Source organism: Lathyrus oleraceus, chromosome 3 (genome assembly GCF_024323335.1).
Source record: "Lathyrus oleraceus cultivar Zhongwan6 chromosome 3, CAAS_Psat_ZW6_1.0, whole genome shotgun sequence".
Taxonomy (NCBI): Eukaryota; Viridiplantae; Streptophyta; class Magnoliopsida; order Fabales; family Fabaceae; genus Lathyrus; species Lathyrus oleraceus.
In genome coordinates, this window is record NC_066581.1 from 388,501,356 (window position 1) to 388,521,794 (window position 20,439).

Sequence of the window (20,439 nt, forward strand, 5' to 3'; positions counted from 1 at the left end):
GTAACCCACATTTTACATCAATCTTCCAACCAAATCCATCTTTCACCGGAGTCGACCTGATTTTAAATGGGCATCCACATTTCTTGGACGCACTTTGGGAACCACTATCAGTACTCTTGTGTTTCCCACCTTTATCACAACCAAATATTAATTTGTTACTTCTCCCTCTCTTCCCTGTTTCAGTATCTGAACGACGAATAATAACAGTTACTTTATTATTGATTCCAACCTCTTTAATCCATATGATAACATCTTCTCGTGTACCAAATCTTTCGGTCGTTATAAATGCATCAGTAGTATCTACACATATTTGGGAAAGATTTTCCATTCCTGCAAAATAAAAAACAGATTAAATTTAAAAAAAAAAAAGCAAACCGGAACACTTCTTCAAAGAGTTCCGGTATGTGTAAATTTGTTTACCGGAACTCTTTCAAGAAGTGTTCCGGTTTGTAACCTTTTTCTGATTGAACCAGAACTCTTTCGTGAAGTCTTCCGGTTCATTGCTTTGTGTGTTTCGGAAGTCATTTTTGCAGTCTTCCGGTTTGAGAAAAATACATACCGGACGTCTTTTTGCAGGAGTTCCGGTGCGAGGGGTGTGAAACGTGTAATTTCTGAAATTTTTAACTGAATGGTAAAATTGAAATAATAAATTGGTTAAAACCAGTTAAAGGTAGAATTGGAATTTTTTAAAAATCGCAGGGATATGAGGCTAATTGTAGGGGTACAAGGGAAAATTTTCAATTCTAAGTCCTTAATTATTCGGGCATACCCGACCCAACCGGATCCATTGTGATATCACCATAACTCCATTGAAGTCTTTGTTGCAGAGAAACCAAAAACCAGAAACGATGGAACACAAAGAATTGAACCTTCTGACTGAATCCTTAGGTCTTCACAGCAACAACAACCTCTACGGTCGCTTCGTCCTTGTAGAAGACACCGTCGACACAAGCGCCGCTTTCGTTCTTCACCATATCCTCAAACGCACCTTCTCTTCTCACCCTTCTTCGTCTGTTATCTTCCTCGCCCTCTCGAACCCTTTCTCCCACTACGATCGCATTCTCAGAAAAATTGTAACTTCCTCATTTCTCTCTCTCCGTATTTCCATTTTGTATTGTTATTATTCTGTATTTTATCACAATGATTTTATTTTTTAGGGTTTTCTGTTTTAGGGTTGCAATTTGGCTGCTCAAAGAGATAATAATAGATTATTTTTCATTGACTTGCTTATGTTGCAGTTTCCAGGTGAGAAATTCAGGTATCTTTCATTTCTTTCATAGTTTGTCCTTATCATTTGCTTGATAAAGTTGAATAGTGCAAAGATGTTTCATTTGAGAAAATATTCAATTGTTATTTTTCAGTGTGTTGTTTATTAAACTTAGGGCAAAAACTGTTTCAGCTAACGCGGTCACGTTAAGGCTTTCGCCACAATTGTGATAGGACCTTGGGTATTATGGGGTGCCCAAGTCCCACAATATGGGATGGTTTGTGGGAGTGTTTAAGTGGGTTGGTTCTTCCCCTTGATAGCTAGCTTATAATGGAGGGTTCTTCAGGTGCTGGGTAAGTATCAATTGGTATGAGTGCCTCGTTATGAGTGGCCCAGTTAGGTTTATTTACGGAAGGGTTGATCAGAAAGGATGAAAAAAACGGTGTAGAGTGCAACCGTTATGATGTTGGCTCTCAGAGGCAGCGTCGTGATAGGGACATTGGCATTATACGATATGCTCAAGTCCACACTGAGTAGTATAGATGCTAGGTGGAGTATTTAAATGGGTTTCTTCTTCACCCTTGATAGTTGGATTTTAAGGAATAGTTCTTCAATTGCTTAGATATGATCAAACTAGAGGCCCGTTTCCATACAGTTCCCTCACTTTTATCTTTGACTCTATATGTTCTCTTCTCATTCAGGAAAAGTTGTTACAAGTTACAACCTAAATCCTTATCTAGTACTTGGTGGAGTCACGATTATCATAAATGCAAAGTGAAATATATTGAATTGGGAACGATGCAAGTAGTATTAATTAGAGGATGCTATTAAAAGAAGAAGTAATTAATATTGCATGGAAAATTGAAAAGAGTCGTTCATTTTAGGACAATTTTGTTTTATACAAAGATGAGTCACTCATTATAGGATGGAGGGAGTAATATTTAGGAGAAAATTCCTTTTTTTAACAGCTTAGATTGTAATTGTATAACTTTGAGGGTCTGTGATTATGTGCCTTCATATGTCCAAAAGGCCCCATCATTTTCTCGAATGACTAGATAACTTATCTCTAAATCCATTATCTTATTTATACACATATTGGTAGGAACCCAAATAGAAAATTGAAATGTGTATGTAATGGAATTAAAGGCAGTATCAAATTGATAAGAGACTTAAGCAAATAGAGAAAGAAGATAATATAGACTTGGGTAGTATCAAATATAGAAAAAGAAGATAATATAGACTTAGGTGAATAGAGAGAGCCTAATCTCTCCCAAAAGCCCCAACCAATTCCAGCATCTCTCCTGTAATTATTACTCCCACTAAATATAGCACCGTCTTCCGGATCACAACCAATACTTCTCTAGAATATGATTCTTTTCATCACACCTCCTCTTTCTCCTCACATCAACCCTTCTGCCCTCATAACATCCCTTGTCCTCAAGGTGAGTGTAAGGACAACAACTGGCAACAGAAAATCTTCTCCCCCAAGAGCTATTAGAAATTACTAACTTTTAGAGCAAGCCATATTAAATAGTGAAAATATTTTGTTCCATGCATAACTGCTGTAAAAAGTGTATAGCTAGTAGCCATTAGCAGTGTAGTCAAGATCGAGTTCTGGGTCTTAAGATCTTACGATCTTATGTCCCGAAGTTGCCTTTTAGTGCTACGATCTTAGAAAAAACTTTTTTGTGCACTTTGTGGTCAAGATCAAGTGCTAAATCTTAAGATGTTACGATCTTACGGGCTGAAATTGCCTTTTATATGACTATCATGACATGAGAATACATAATATCTTAGATGATTAGACTTATTTGTTAGATTTATGTTTTTTGAGCTACTTATTTTGAACAAAGTCTTTTGAACTTGTTAAATTATGGAATGATGGTTATGAGTTATTAATTAAATTGGTTGAATTTTGTGATTTATGGGTTATTTTGTTCGTGTATTATAAATTTCATGTTTTTGTGTTTATGTATATATGTCAAAGAACCATTTTGCCCTTCAGTAAGATCTTAAGTGTCATGCTACGATCCTAGTTTCACGATCTTTTACAGGCCGTCCAATTCTACTTAAGATCCCGTGCTTGACTATTGGCCATTAGCTGCCAAATTAATATTTTATGATCAAATGATTAATATTTTGTGATTTTAGTTGATGGCAGTTTACCATAAAAATGTTGACATTTCATTTTTGTGTCCGATGGATTATGTACTTGACTGAGTAATATCATTGTTATTTATGACTAGATGAAGGAAAATCCAATCACAATGGTTTTGCTGCTGTATTTGAGAAAATTGAAAGAGTGATCAAGGCATTACCTCAAGACAACATGAAATTTGTCACTATCATGATAGATGATATCTCTTTTCTTGAAGTTGCTGCTAATGGCTCTTCAAATGACGTTTTAGACTTCCTGCATTATTGCTATACACTAACATCAGAATATGTAAGATAATATCATTGCCTTGACTGTTTTTCAAATCAATTTCAATATATATATTTTTTGTTCATATATTTATCTGTTCCTATCACAGGGTTGTGCATTCGTTGCACTTAACCATAGAGATATTTATTTGAATGAAGAGAAGCCTGACATTATCTTAGAGATGGAGCACCTTGCCGACATTTTGGTCAAGGCTGAACCATTGGCCACTGGTTTGGCAAAAGATGTGCATGGACAGGTATATTTCTATCATTCTACATGATAAGTTCATGCTTAAGCTGAATATATGATTCTTACATTTTTTGAAAATATTAATGGAGTAAAATATATATTTTTTTTAAACTGAACTGTGAAATTGGGAATAGACCAATTTGCTTGTTGATCTAATTCTGGTTTGTTCAACCGTATTTTAATAGATTGAACCAATTAAACCGTATTTTAATCACTCAAATTATCTATCATCAGTGGCATTGTTAATGCATGTTCCGGTTGCTGCAAAATAAATCAAAAGGGAGAAGAATAAGTTATTATTATTTATCTTTCAAATGTTGAATTACGTTGTAGTTGTGATACAAATATTTCATGCTTTTGTTTGCACTGATTCCTAGGGTTTATCTTTATATTGTCTTAAGATTAATGTAGCAAACTAGCAATCACTGTCTGTAGCCATGGATTGTAGACTTAATCGGATTGCATAAACTTACTCTGATTATGTTTTGTTTGTCATCTTATGCAGTTGATGGTGTTACATAAGCAGCATGGAATTTCACCTGTTAAGATTCATAATTTTCACTTCAAGGTCAAGGAAAATAGCATCGAGTGTTTTTATCCTGGCACAAAAATTTAGTGTTGCCAAACTTCCTTTACAAACAGTTGTGTAATCTAGAAATTAGAGAAATGATAGCACATCTTTGTTGATGGTTCCTGCATTTGAAAGAATGTTCTTAATTTTCAATTAACATGTTTATTTTAGCTCAAAAATTTCAGATTCATTCTATAACATTTTTACACATTCACTTTTCTCTCATCTACCATGAAAACTGATTTTGTGGTTTAACGCCCTCCAATATGTAGTCCTGAGTCAAACACAAACCAAATCAGAAAGAGAAATTCAAATCACTCATTTTCCAAATAGAGGTTTACTCTTCACCAAGTATGCAAGTAATACAAAAGGTTTACTACATCAATTCATTCAACAAAACCAAACTTCAATTAGTCTTACTGTTGTCTTCATTTGTTTTTCTAAAAATGTGAACTTGAAAAGTCATGTCAGTCTTAAGAATGAGCTCAAAGTTACAAACATCACCGACTCTCAAATTATTGTACTTTGAGAATTTATACCATCCACCTGTGACTTCAAACTTCATTCTTCTTCTGTTCATCTTGATTGCGTACCGTGCACGCCAAACTCTTTCCTCACCCAACATCCCAAAATAAATGTCTCCTATCTTCTTTTTCAAGTCAAAATGTCTCTTACCAAATTCACAAGGAATTGTCTGCCAAGCAAAATAAAAGGTCTTTTACAATTATAAACTACTTGAATTCTACTTTATTCTATATCCTAAAATTAATTGCGTAAAACAGTTTTATTAACTTGTGTGCTATATTCTTCAAATTATTTTACAATGTTTCATTGCTACTTACCAAACAATATCTGCTTTCAACATATGATGTACCCATGGCAAGAATAAATGATGGATTAGATGTTTTGAACTCTTTTGCCCTTTCAAGTGTTGTTTTCACTTGTTTTACTGCAAAAATGAAACACCATAATGCACATAGTTCGCAATCATTTTTCATGTTAACAAAAATGTATGCCATTTCCTCAAGTTTTTACCAGTCTTATCAGACAAAAATGTATGTCATTTCATCAAATTTTTACCAGTCTTATCAGACATGAATTGAAGAGAACAAAAGCTAATGACTTATCTTAACATGTTAAAAGAATCTTAATTATACCTTTGCTTCTCTTGTGAGGATGATGCTTGGCACAACTAGTGCTTCCAAATTCAAAGGAAGAGTTAGCTTTTCTCTTCTTACTTGTTCTACGATCTTCCTCATTGTTTGAAACCTTTTCAGCTTCAACTCTTTTGAGAGGGTAGTTTATCTCAACGGTTGTATTATCAAAGATGTCTACATGAAATTCAGAACTTCTTTGATATTTAAACATCAGAAGATGGCCCTGACATAGAGAATAATACTGTGTGAATTCCTTCCAACCTTTTCCAAACCATATTTTGCCATCATTGTTCACCAAATTTATTTTCCATTCTTCACCATCAGGAGTCTTTAAACAGATAACTTTTGCTAAACCTTCTCCATATTTCTTCACAATCTTTATTGGTAACATCTGTCAAATAATTAAAATAGATTAATAAGCGTAATGAGCGCATAACAAACAGACCAAATTGAGGAAACAAGTCAGATCATACAAAGTATGATGATGTTAAAAGATACTTACACAGGGTTTTACAAGCTTTTTTTGTTGATGATATTCAGTAACTATGATCCTGAAAAACTGGGAGAGAGGCCTTGACATCTAAGATAGGAGATTGATGTTAGTAGTTGGAAATAAATAAGTACACACAAATCTTGAACATAAACAGAAACATGAACAGCATACACAAACCTTGAATCTGTGACACTTGAAGAAAGTACAAATACATTGTTAAGTGAAAAATACAAATAGACAATGAAAATACACTGTTGAAAGAGATGAAAAATACAAATGAAACCGGGAAATGCAAATGAAGGTGACATGTTAAAACAGTAAAAAGCTTCAACACAATACACAAACATTGAACATAAACAGAAACATGAAAGCATAATAGAGTTAATGATAAACCTTGTAAGGATGAAAAAGATGATTGATGAGAGTGTTTGTGAGTGAGTGACTGAAAGTTGAGAAGATTTCGGAAATGAAAAAGTAAGATCTAAGTATATCTCAAAGTAACAGCAAATAAAGTTAAAAGAGTTGAGTAGCTAGCTAGCTGCAGTAAAAAATGCAGGTGATGAGTGTTGAAGCGTCTTACACAAGTATGTAAGATGTAATTTGAAACATTAAAATGGAAAGAAAGAGAAAAATAGAAAGTTGAGAATTAGTTAACACCAAAGAAGGAGATTCTTTAGACTAATAGTTAAAAAAAAAAATGGAGTTATTTTTATTTTATTATAGTTATATGTGATGAATTGTTCTCCCAGTAGATTTACACCGTTCTCTAGATGTAATTTTTCTCAATATATATCGAATTAAGAAATGTGGTTGGATTTAACTCAACCCTACAAAACGGATTGTTAGAGTGAGAACTTCTCTCACTTCTAAACATATGTTCAGATCATAAATTATCCGATGTGAGACTCTTAACACATTCCCTCATGTCCAGGACTGAACATCTGGAGCATGAAAATAAATATGGATGACCTGATAGCGAAAACCATAGTAGGTGGTCCACTGGATACCATGTAAAAAGGCATTTTTGATGTCAAGTTGATGAAAAGGCCAATGTCGAATGGTTGCAATGGCTAGAAGAAGTCTAACAAATATCATAGCTACAGGCGAGAAGCTATCCCTATAATTCAATCCAAAAATCTGAGTGTATCCTTTGTCTATCAAGCGAGCTTTAAATCGATCAGTCTTACCATCTGAACCAACCTTCACTGTATAAAGTCAACGACAACCTACTAAAGATTTCTCATGGAATAGAGGAATCAGTTCCCAGGTACCACTGCTTTGAAGAGCACACACTGATAATTTATCTGTTTGTCTCTCTCAATCATCTTCTCTTGGATCTTGGATCCTTGGTTTTGATGTGTCTGATCATGTTACTGATAATAAAAATATTTTATCTTCCCTCTCTACATCTAGTTTCTTATCTACTATAACTTTTGCCAATAGTTCTTAAACCCGGTCTGAAGGGATTGGTGTTGTTCAAATTCTACTTTCTCTCTCTGTTACTTATGTCCTCTATGTACCTAATTGTCCATTTAATTTACTTTCAATCAGTCGTTTAACTCGTTCTCTTGACTGTAGTGTCACCTTCACTAATATTAATGTTACCCTGCAGGATCGGAGTTCGGGATGAACGATTGGAAAATCAAGTGGCTAACAACTTTGCTCAAATTGCATCTGGGTATAAAATTTCAAAAGAGAAAATGCAAAAAGTAATCGGAGTCAGAGGAAGAGTTGTGGCAACCAGATTAGCCCCATCAGACTTGGAAACGACAAAGCTGGGATACACCGACAAAGAGAGCTGGGAAATATTGCCAGTAGATAGCCTGACAGATGAGGATTGGAGAAAACCAATAGTGGAGTATTTACGGAATCCGACGGTGTCTACCGAACGGAAAACCAGGTATCGAGCTTTAAGTTATGTTCTTTTGGGTATTGAATTATTCAAAAAGACTCCTAAGGGAGTTTTACTCAAATGTCTTAGTAAATCAGAGGCATATCTAGCCCTTTCGACTGCCCATGGTAGGGCATGTGGGGCACATTAGATTGGCCATAAGATGAAATGGTTATTAATTCGCCAAGGTATGTACTGGCCTACCATGTTAAAAGACTACATTGAATTCGCCAAAGGATGCCAAGAGTGTCAGGTACATGCAGGCATACAACATGTCCCAGCAAGCGAACTGCATTCTATAGTCAAACCTTGGCCTTTTTGAGGTTGGGCTTTAGATTTGGTTGGGGAAATTCGACCATCATCATCTAAAAGTCAGAGGTATATTTTGGTTGGCATTGATTACTTTACAAAATGGATTGAAGTTATACCCTTGCCAAATATAAACCAAGAAGATGTGATCGAATTTATCCAGAAACACATTATTTATAGATTTGGAATCCTAGAGGCCATCACAATAGATCAAGGATCAATATTTACTGATCGAAAAAAGCAAGAATTTGCTAAGGAAATGGGTTTCAAATTATTAACTTCTACGCCATATTATGCTCGGGCTAATGGTCAGGTCGAAGCAGCGAATAAGGTGGTAATTAGTTTGATTAAAAAACATGTGGGGAAGAGGCCCAAAAATTGGCACAAGACTTTAGATCAGGTTTTGTGGGCGTGTCGAACCTCCCCTAAAGAAGCCACTAATTCGACCCCATTTTGACTAACCTTTGGTCGTGATGCAGTTTTACCAATCAAGATTTACCTACAATCAACAAGAATACAGAGGCATCATGAAATTCCATCAGAATCATATTGGAACATGATGCTAGATGAGTTAGTTGATCTAGATGAGGAGAGACTCAATGCCTTGGAATTATTGGAAAGGCAGAAGAAGAGAGTAGAGAAATCTTATAATATGAAGGTTAAAGTTAAGACGTTTTCACCTAAAGACTTGGTTTGGAAAGTGATCCTTCCAATGGATCAAAAGGATTGGGCCTTAGGGAAATGGTCTCACAAATGGGAAGGTCCTTTTCAAATTTTACAAGTAGTCTCGTGCTTATGAGATCGAGGAGCTTAATAAAGATAAAAGAATCTTAAGAGTGAATGGAAAATAGTTGAAAAAGTATAAGCCAGCGCTCCAAGAGATAAAAATAATAAACGAATAATTGCATGTGAATTGGTCGAAACCAACATGGTAATAAAAATATTTCCAACATGGCTTAAATTCATTATAAAGGCCCAAAGGGCTAATAATCAGTACAATTGAAACCAAAAGTCATGAGGAGATAAACGGAAAAGAGACTAAAGCTAAAAAGGGAGATGAGTCTTCATATGGAGATATTTTGCCTTGTGAAGCTCCAAACGTTTCTCACATAGGGATCTTTTTGACCGAAGAGTCACGAGCTCTGCCTCTAGTTTTCACGCCTTTTCGACAAACTCCAGACCAAAATCTAACTCCTTATCCATGGAAGTGTCATCATACTTTAAAAGCTCGCCTTTGCGTTTTTTAGCTTTAGAGATCTTGACCTATAGTTCCTTTATTTGCGCTTCCCAAGAGGCAATGTCACGGTCATGGCTTTCAATCTCTGCCATGTTTTTCTCTTTGATCTACTCCAGTTCCATTACTTTGTTAGTCAATTCAGTAGTCGCATCCCAAGCAGCTGCTTCAGCACCAGCTTTTTTCTCAATTTCCTTGGTGATTTGGGGTAACAGCTTATGATCAACAACAACTTGTTCAATCATAGTACCCAACTCCAAGATAACTTTGACAACCTCGAGAGAAGCTTCCAGTAAATTAACCTGGTTAAGGAGAGTTTTCAAGGATAAGGGGGGCAGAAGGATCATCCAGCAAGAGTAGGAATAGATCACCCTTAAAGATATTTTCTTTTATCTTCAAGAGTGCCTCATCCACATGTTTGCTCGAAGGTTGATCTTCAGACGCTGTAGAGGTGCTAAAACTTCTTTCAGACGAGCTCTCCCTTCTATTCAGCATAGCCTTCAGATACTCGAGGGGTTGACTCTGCTTCAGGGCTGCTAGTTCTTTTGAAGAGAGACCCCCAGTTGTTCAAGTCGAAGCTTTGATGCCTTCAGGAATAACATCAACTGTTGGAGTAGCAGTAGTTAGGCCCTAAGGTTGTCCTTTGTTTTTCTCGTCGTTATCATAATTATTCCCCTCACTACTGTTATCCTTCTCCTCAAGGTCCTCATCATCATTATCACCACCAGGTCTATCATGGAGTAACGACTGTTATTCTTCTTCTTCTTCCTTCATCTCCTCATCTTGGCCGTCATTACCTCCCAGGGCAGCTTTGTCTGTAACTTCGACATCAGGCGAGCCACTTTCAGAGTCATTTCCAGCATGAACTTCTTCATCCACCGCTATAGCATATTTGTTCACTTCAGCTTGGGTTTCTTTACCTGAGTCATTTTCATGATCAGAATCACTAGTATGGGAGTATTGGGTGGTGATTTTGGGTGGCGAAGTTTCACGCTCCTCAGTAATAGGTTGGTTAATTTCGCTCATTGAGATTTTCTCTGAACCCCTTGCAGATGTTGGATGGTAGGTGGATTCGCCAACACTATTAAAAAGGACTGGTACAGAAGGAGATTTGGCTGTTGTTTGTGTGACAGCGTTTGCACCACCCTGAAAGCCAAAATCGAGAGAAAAAATAGTCAAAGTGATATAAGACAATAAATAGAAAGAACAAGGTAATGTATGCTTTTACCTTGTCCCCTTTGACTCTAGGGCTGGAGTTGTCGCTTTCAACCTGCGTTGCTGCTATCTTCGATAGCTCTTCAGAAGTATGCTCCAAAATGGTAAGAGCAGCATGTCATTTTACAACTTTGGAAATATTTGCTTGAGGCTGGCTCAAGGCTTTAGCAATTTTTGGTTGCTTCTTCCTTTTCTTGAGGGTTAGATCTAGAATAGGAGACAAGTCATCTTCGTCTGACTCTATCACGACGGGGACTCCAGCTTCTTTCGTTTTGATTTTTTGAGGAGTAGGGGGAGGTTTTCGAGTGACCTGAGTAAAAATATCGAAGTGTTATAAATACCATTATATATAACAAAAAGTAATGGGCAGAATAAAGATGTACCTTTATGGTCATGCTACCTCCCTCAGCCTTTGCTTCGACCAACTTCTTAGTGGTTGGTTTTTTGGGTGGAACTCTGGTAGCTAAAAGGAAAAACATAGCAGTTATTATGAGTCAAGAGTAAATATCCTAATAGAGAGATGTGATTTGAAAGTCCTCCCACTCCACACCTTCATATATATCTGATTCGATGCGAACATCTTCGATCCCTATATGAAGATGCCCTTTGAAACTGTCTAAAGTATGCTTAGTCACAACCACCCGCTGGGATTTTTCTGTTATTATTGTCAAAGTATTTTTATAGAATCCCCACAGATGAACGAGTCTAGGAATGGAGGGCCAAAGGCCATTCCAAAATCAGCGTTTGGCAGTCGAGGAAATTTAAGAGGATACATTTTGAAAGCCGTATCGTATCGTTTCTCAGGAGGAACATACAAAGGTATTTTTAAGTTCTCCATTTTCTTTGAAAAAATTTCCTTCAGCGTGACAGCTGCTTCGCGGATGGTTCGAGTAAGATCATCAGGCCTGTAGGCAGTTCCAAAGCAGTTTTGGAATGCCTGAATTTCTTTGATATATGTGTAAGTACCTTTCTTGATTTTTTCCGGCACATAGAGGAAAGCTTTATTAAAGTGTTAAGTGAACGAAGGAGCATCATAAAACTCTTCAGCATAGTAATGTGACCACCACTTCCCAAATTCTAGAGTGCAAAGGAAGCTCGGCTCGAAGCTAACTAGGGTAAGGTGTGTTCTGCCAGTGTATCGATCTATTTATTTGAGAGTGGTGGTTTCGTTGTGATTTGCGTTATAGAGAAGGAGGGTGCTTTTTCTGTCGAAAAGACATTTTGGGAGAACCTGAATCAACCCAAATTATCGAGCCACGGGATTGGGCTGATAAGAAATCAGGGTGACCTGACTCTTCGACGATTTAACCTAAGAGTTATTAGTTTTGGAGTTAGAAAGGCTTCCCAAATTAAAAGAGACTTTGTTTCTTGGTTTTTGGTGGGAGATAGGAAATGTCTCGTGAACCATTCTGGACCGTATTTTATGGCTGCGAAAGGGGTCATGTTCGACGTGAACTCATGACATTTTGCAAACATCATGACATAGCTCATAAATGTTGGTCGAAGGGATTTTCCTTCATCGCTTGGGGTTAGTTGAGCCAAGCGGATTCCTTCGACCCTTCTATTTTTTACTTCCTCAGCTTCTTCGTTGATGAGGCTTTTGTTAGGAAGACTTGCCTTGAAGGTGACGTTTAACCAGAGTTGCAACAACCATAACGGACCAGAAAGGAGAAGATTTATTTTTCCTCCCTGATTTTTTAGTTGAGCGATGCCATAACTCAAAGATCCGTAGAGGCTGGCCAGAATCATTTTTCTTAGGCAGACGTCGTAACCAAAATGAAGTTGGTTCGCCAGAGTGAGATATTTCTTGGCAACCTGTAGTGACTTCGAACAGAAGACACAACATGATAACCATAAAGCCAAGAAAGCAATGTGTTATACGTCGGAGACGATGTCAGTATCTTTGTCATGGTAATGTGTTGTGTAGGTTGAGTAGGCAACCCTAGAGGTGGAGAAGGCTATGGGTCATCAGATTCTACATCTAGGTCATAGGTATTCCTAGTTGGTTTCAGCCATGTGATAATGGCTATGTCGAAGAGAGTAAGTGCTACCATTCCACAAGGGAGGTGGAAGGTATAATGAGTATTGTCCCAGAAGTACAAGGAAGAAACTAATAAAGTCGAACTGTAATCCAGTCCTACCTTCGACAGCATAATTAGGTGATAAATTCCCATGTCCTTCCAGGTTTGAGATTTGGTTTTTTCTATCTTGTTTAGCAAGCTTAGATAGTTAGTTGGATCTTTGAATGAGGGGGGCGCTCGGAAGACTCTAAAGCCATTGTTCATAAACCTTAAGTCTATAGTTTCATCTGTTAAGGATTGGGGTTCTTCAGCAGTAGTAGTCCTTTCAACCCTAAGTTTTTTTGCTTGGCCTATTGGTTTACATCTACGGTAGGTGGGGAGAAAGTCCCTAAGTTTGCTATAATCGATGTTCAGGTCAAGTAAAGGTCCAAATAAAGCATGATTTTTTCCAGAGACAGTGATTGGAATGAGTACCTGAAATTCATAAATTCTTCGTTGTTCTTCAGTTTTTGGTTCAGAGATATATTGTTGGTTACCCATCATCGCTGGGCCAGGAAGTGTGGCAAAAGGAGGAAAGTCTGATATCTTTTTGGGGGCCTTCGTTTGTTTGATGGAAACCTTGGCAACCTTGGTTGTTTCTTTGGGGACTTTGCTTGAAGTGGCCATTTTTGTTAAAGGTTTGAAGAAAGAAGAAAAAATATGGGTTTTTTTAGGGTGTTTTGAAGAAGATGAAGAGTTGAAGTACTTGAAGATTTCAGAAAGCGTAAAAAAGTGGAATTAGTAAGAAATGCGCTTTTTATAGGCTTTTTGGAAGAGAAAATGGTTCAAATAAGCATTAATGGTTGACAAACGAGTGTAGGGATGGAAATTTGACCCATTCCCAATGGGTGTCGTATCTCGAAAAATACGATTCCTCGCGATGGTCGCGAAAAAAATTAATGTTCGAACAGAGTCGTCACCGAACTTTATTTATCCTAATGAAGGAATAGGAAAATATCGATAAAACCTTTTGAATGATAGAATAATGGTCGTCCCAACCATATTCGGGTTCGGGAGTGGATTATGTAAGGGGAAGGTATTAGCACCCCTTACGTCCGTTGTACTCAACGAGAACCTTTTAGTTCTAATGTGTGTTTCGAGTGTTAATTTATGTTTGTTTGTTATCTTTGGGTTATAAAATGTTGAAAATAGAAATGAATGAGAACCTCAGAAAGGGGAAAGAGGAGGTTCTTTATTAGTGTGCTCGCGAAGATACAACAATCTCTTGCCTACATATCCTTATGGTATAATAAGGAAATCAGAGCATTCGTAGTTCGAGGAACTACGATTGGTTGGTGTTTTTTTTAATGAACAACCGTTTAGATCATATCCTAAAGGCTAAACGTTGGCTTGTCTACTCTCGACGAAGGCTTAAGCACTGATTTGTTATGCGCATTAGAAATGATTAAATGGTGTTCTTTTTGAAAAGAGTTTAGGTCACACGAAGGTGACAAATTGGATTAATATGTTTGATGTTTTGATTGGTTGAGATGTTTTCGGTTGGATGACGATCACTCGGATGGTCGAGTAAGACAACTCGTATCCTAACAGTCGGGAAAGGGAGTAGAAGACTCTAGACCACTTTCTTTTTCATCCTTAATTATAGAAAGGATTTGATAATAGTTAAAGTGTTTTGAACGGATGACGAATACTCGGATAATCGAGTAAGACAACTTGTATCCTAATAATCGGGAAAAGGAATAGAAGACTCTAGACCATTTTCTGTTTCATCTGAATATTTATGAAAATAAGATTGTATATGGTTGACGTATTTTTATAATGAACGACAAGTACTTGAATGACTGAGTAAAACAACTCATATACAAACATTTGAGGAGAGGAATCGAAGGCTCAAGACCATTTCCCTTTTCGTATAATTTGTTATGAAAGTGATTTGATTAAGTTGTATGTTTGCGGAGAAATGACAATTGTTCGACTGACCGAGTAAGAGAACTCGTATTTGACCAATTGAGGAGTGAAGTTGAAAACTCAAAGTCAACTCCCTTTTCATTTAGATTACTGTGAAAATATTTTGATTTAATCGGGGTTTGGAGGTTTGTAGAGGAACGACAATTATTTGACTAACCAAGTAAGAGAACTTGTACTCAAATAGTCGAGGAGAAAAATTGAAGACTCAAAGTCATCTCCCTTTTTATTTCTTATTGTAAAAGGAATTTGATTTGTCTGTGCTTAGGCAGATTAGAGATGACGATTGTTCGATTAATCGAGTAAAAGAGTTCATGCTTAAATAATCGAAGAGAGGAGTTGAAAACTCAAAACCATTACCTCTTTTATTCCTAAGTGAAATAATGTTTAATTATGATTAAGTATTTTAATTCTTAATAAAGAATACTCAATGTTGGATCGAGGTTTTAAAATTTGTATTTTTTCGTGAATGAATTGAATTTATTTATTGAATAGTTCATCTAATCGATTAATAAAAACCGAATAGGTCTCATTGTAATAAGGTCCAAGAGTAAGCCATGTGAGGTTGATGACGATACTTTTACAAGTAATCGACTTACAAAGGTGTTTTGAAAATGGGCTCGACTTTGAATCGAGAAGTATGTGATTTATCTTTGAAATTGGCTCGAATGATTTTAAATCGGTGAAAGCGACATAATTTTGTCACCATTATGACATCACATCCATGTGCACTCAAGGCTCGGTATAAATAAATAAATAAAGAATAATCATGCACATACACTCCACAAAAATAAACAATCATTATAAATGACATTAATAATAATATAATTAATTAATTAAATATTTAGTAGATTATTTTAATTAAATAAGGAGTAATTAAAAAAATGATGATATAAGCAAATAATTACATATTTACTATTAAATATTAATAATAACAATAACAATATAATTGCATATTTACAATTAAACATTAATAATAATAATAATAATAATAATAATAATAATAATAATAATAATAATAATAATAATAATAATAATAATAATAATATAATTATAATTTTGAAAGAAAGTAAGTAAAATAAAATATTGTTTTATTTTTATTTGATAGTCACAAAAGTCTATTGTATATTTTTTATATGTATAAAAATAAAATAAAATAAGTGAAACAAATTAAAAATGAAAGCAAATTGGCCAAGTAAGAGAAAAGCCCAACTCTAGATGCTGTTGGAAATAGAATAGGGGGTTTGAATAGAGAAAAGGTCTTTGGGCCCAACCAGAGTTGGCCCAAACGAAAATACCAAAGCCCTAAATGGCTTGGTCAAACATTGACTAAATAGGGAGAAATCTGGGCCACACGATGGGAAGACTTTGATCTGGTCAAGAGATCAATAGGTAGGGTGTGAGGGTGTACCACCATATGGTGGGGGGATCCATACAGGATCCCCTGGTTGACTCAGGGTCAACCAACCAAGTGGCGCCATTAGAAAGGGCCATGTGACGCCCATGCAATTAATCCAGACAACAACATAAAAATAAAAAATAGAGAGAGAGAGAGAAATCACTCTCTCGCTTCACTCTCTCTCTTCGTTTCAAGTTGCTTTGCAACTTTTCACTTTCCGTCTCCCTCTCACGGCCAACCTTGCCGGAGAAGACGGTGGCGACCGGCCAACCGCGGCGCTGCCGCCGTCTCCTCCGGTGACCAACAACCCCAATCCAAAAAATCCAAATACAAACCCTACCTTATTTTGGTCTCTCTTTCCGAATCCGACCTTGTTTTCTTCAAACTCCTTCTCCAATGTCCGGATCGGTACCCAAAAGGAAGAGAAAATCTAAACCCTAATACCGTCTCTCTCGCGCGCGGCCAACAAATCCTGGTTTGCCCTTAACCTAAACAACAAAACTCAAACGTCCAAAACCTAACTCTAAAAATCCAGATTCAAAGCTCTACATACGTATTTTGAAGAAATTGAAAGAGGGGTTTTAACCCACGCGAAGAGGCGAAGATGATGGCATGGAAAGGTGAACGAGAATGGACTTACTTTTTGAAGTCAACCTCCGGCGACACTTTCCCTCCCGTTAAGATAAGTTTCGCTCCCTCTGTTCTTCCTTCTTCTTCTTTGATTTTTGAATGTTGTCGCTTGGCTTTACTGTTAGGGTTTTGGATGAATTATTTTGATTGTTTCTTTTTGGGATTTTTGAATATGTTCTTGTTGTTTTAGGTTAACAGAAGAAAAAAAATATTTGATAATTTCTTCTGGATTTTTCAAACGTGTTTTGTATTTGGTTTGCTGTTTAACAAAAAAAGTTCTTGATAATTTCTCTTTTTATCTCCCAAACGTGTCCTCTCCTTACTGTTAATTAATCTGTTGTTATTTATATGGGTGTTGTTTTTTGAGATAACTTATTGAATCCTTCTTTCCAGATATTGTGGGATAATTACCTTATGGACTTAAAGCTGTTTGGATTGAATATTGGAATGTATTTTTGAGCGCTCACTTTGATTCATCGTGCAGCATACTGATCTGTTTATTTTACCATTTATTTTCTAGTTCTTTAAGTGCTTATTTGATAAGCTGTTTTTTTATTTTGAACTGGTTTTGCATTTGCAGGTGAAGTGATGTTGATTTGAGAAAGGGGGGCGGCGCCAGCTTTTGGAACTAGGGGGCGCTGTAAGAAGAGCTCCTGGAAAGCTCTTTGGAGAATTGCTTCTAACTGCTGTATTTTACAGCTTATTCAACCCTTTTTTTTAAAAAGTTATTTCTGATGTAACAGAGACTTTTGGATTGTATAAGGATTTGGGGACTGCTTGATATACATAGAAATTTAATTTGAAAATTTCTCCTTTTTTGGATAGTTATGTAACTACCTTTTTTAAATTATTAGGAATTTGGAATTAATTGGGGTTTTGGATCATTCGTGTAAGCCCCTTTGGATTATTTATAAGATTTTAAAATTTTAATTTAAGCTCTCTTTAATTATGCCTTGGCCTTTTTAGAGTAATTTTTAACATTTGGATTTAATTGGAATATGATTTGGAATATCACTTGGAACATTATTTGGAATATGATTTGGAATATCACTTGGAACATTATTTGGAATATGATTTGGAATATTATTTGGAATATGATTTGTGCAATTAGTCTTTTTTAAAATTTTAAACCTTGCCTTAATAATTTAATTGTATTAATCAACAGAAAATTTAAACTATATCTCAAACTAAAAATGGGTTAGGCCATATTAATCAAAATTGGACTTTCCACTTGGTCACTTCTAACTATGCTTATTATTCACTTAAATGAACAATATAAAATGTGCATCATAAGCAATAAAAGAAACAATTCCAAAGTGAGCTTTAAAACATTGTCCATTGTCATAGTTTTTTCAACAATCCACCTTAGCTTAAAACAAATATATGTTTAAAAATGCAATTTGAATTTAGAGATTTATGAAGGATTGAGACTTTGGCCTAAACATGTGGAAATGAACTTAAACAAATGATCATAAAAAAATGTCTATGACTCTTAATACTTACTAATAATCAAATGGATTTTGGATTAGTCATGTAAAAGATTCACACCACAATTTGCAATATTAATCATTTGAATGGACCCCCTTTTTTAAACCAAAAGTTCTCATGGATAAACCAAAATGGGCTTTGCTAACCAAAAAGTCTCAAAGTGCACATACTATCCCATGCTACAGTTTAATAGCCATAATAGACAAAAGCAACAAGTGTCTTCTTAAGGATTTTAACAAATGAAAATATCACTGAAGATTTGTTGTCACTAAGGGCTGAGAAACCTTAAGATGAAGCTTATGTCTTAAGATAAGATACATGTCTTATAATATTGGGTAGTGAATGCTGGTTGAAGATTTTTCCTTACCCGGACAAAATTGGGGTATGATAGTTGCCCCTATTTAATTACCTCGAACCGAAAAGTAAGAATGACAGCAGTCTTCGTGCATTCACGGTGGGAGATAATTAAATACAAAAGACCCAAATTTTGTCCTAGGAAATGCAAGGAAGAAAACACGGGAAGAAAATGCAGTGAAAAATGGTAAAAGACATTATCCTACAGTAAAGTGGAACAATCAAGACTTTATGGGAGTCGTCAGAACAATATCTTGGATATCACAGTCGAGATATATGGAATGGTATCCCTAGTTAAATCTCAAGGCCTCCCAGGATGCTAGAATAATATATAAGAAAACCTGACATGAGACTCTTCATTTTGATGAAACAACATCTCAAATAGTAAAAGTGAGATTCTCTATATCGAGTCAGAACAACAACTTATATGATAGAATTAAAATATTCCAGCAAGGGAAAAATACCTTAATTGAATCTAAGACTCTCCGAGGATATTAGAGCAGTATCTCTAAAAAGAATATGAAATGAGACTCTTCATATTGATGAAGCAACATCTCAAACAGTGAAAATGAGATTCTCTATATCGAGTCGAAACAACATCTTATATGGTAGAATTAAGATGTTCCAGCAACGGAAAGATACCTTAATTGAATCTAAGACTCTCCGAGGATATTTAGAGCAATATCTCTAAAAAGAATCTGAAATGAGACTCTTCATATTGATGAAGCAGCATCTCAAACAGTAAAAATGAGATTCTCTGTATCGGGTCGAAACAACATCTTATATGATAGAATTAAGGTGTTCCAGCAAGGGAAAGATACCTTAATTGAATCTAAGACTCTCTGAGGATACTTAGAGCAGTATCTCTAAAAACAAATGAGATTCTTCAAATTGATGAAGCAGTATCTCAAACAGAGAAATGAGATTCTTCAGATAAATGAAGCAGTATCTCGAATGTTCATCTGTTGGGGGAAATATTTAAGAAAATACTCCTTTTGAGGGAGACTTACTAGAAATTCCCTGCAGGGGAAAAGCTCATAAGAGGCTTTTTAGGGTAACCTCTGCTTGGGGAGCAATGATAGCGAAGAAAATGATGGGAATATCATTATCAATCATAAAGTTAAAAAATGGTTGCTGAGAAATAATTCCACGAGCATATGCTGGGTAATAACTTCATTTGGAAATGAGGAATGTCCAAGATATACATGAATGACCTTGCATCCTGATATTTTATATTTGATTTTTGTATGATGTCCCACTTTAGGTGGGAATTCCATGCATGGGATGATGCATGAGATGCATGTAAGTATGCAATTTGCTGGGGGTATTTGGTTGTGCATGTAGGAATGCTAATGATTTTTATCTCATTAAAATTTTCGTTTTGGGGAAGTATTATGCATGAATGTGTTGATGACTGGTACGACTGTGTTTTTTTAATTTTTCTGTTCGGTAGGAAAACCATTTATGAATGATTTATATGATGCATGTTAGAATGCAAATGGGTAATTGGTCATGCCCTGGTTAAGACATTTTGCTTTGGGGTATAATGCTAATAGTGTGGACTTTTGTTATTGGGGTGATTAATGAAGATCAAGCTTTAATGCCCCCACTAGGTGGTTTTGGGAATATATTTGGGTTGCTCCAAGTTACTGAAAGGTTCAGACTTCTCAACACGCGATACTTCATCCATGATTTATCAACGTTTCTGTTGGAAATGTGATGGAGCCTTGCCCCGGTCTGGCTATACCATGAGTACATTTATGAGAGGTATGAATTAGTAGTTGAAAGGAACATAACCATCTGCAATCAGTCCTACACCTTTATGAAAAAC

General features: G+C 35.9%; 2 protein-coding genes across 2 annotated transcripts; one reads left to right on the top strand and one right to left on the bottom strand.

Moving 5' to 3' along the window:
- The first annotated feature begins 720 nt into the window (after window positions 1-720).
- Window positions 721-4,605, top strand: LOC127127875 (elongator complex protein 6). Its single transcript, XM_051057152.1, has 5 exons — window positions 721-1,073; window positions 1,173-1,245; window positions 3,454-3,653; window positions 3,742-3,888; window positions 4,387-4,605. Exons 1-5 carry the CDS (start codon window positions 849-851, stop codon window positions 4,495-4,497), a joined length of 756 nt encoding a protein of 251 aa, XP_050913109.1. The 5' UTR covers window positions 721-848; the 3' UTR covers window positions 4,498-4,605.
- A 140-nt stretch (window positions 4,606-4,745) lies between these two features.
- LOC127127873 (B3 domain-containing transcription factor VRN1) lies at window positions 4,746-6,716 on the bottom strand. Its single transcript, XM_051057150.1, has 5 exons — window positions 6,496-6,716; window positions 6,112-6,189; window positions 5,610-6,000; window positions 5,295-5,401; window positions 4,746-5,146 (listed from the first exon to the last, which is right to left on the bottom strand). Exons 2-5 carry the CDS (start codon window positions 6,187-6,189, stop codon window positions 4,859-4,861), a joined length of 864 nt encoding a protein of 287 aa, XP_050913107.1. The 5' UTR covers window positions 6,496-6,716; the 3' UTR covers window positions 4,746-4,858.
- Window positions 6,717-20,439: the final 13,723 nt, after the last annotated feature.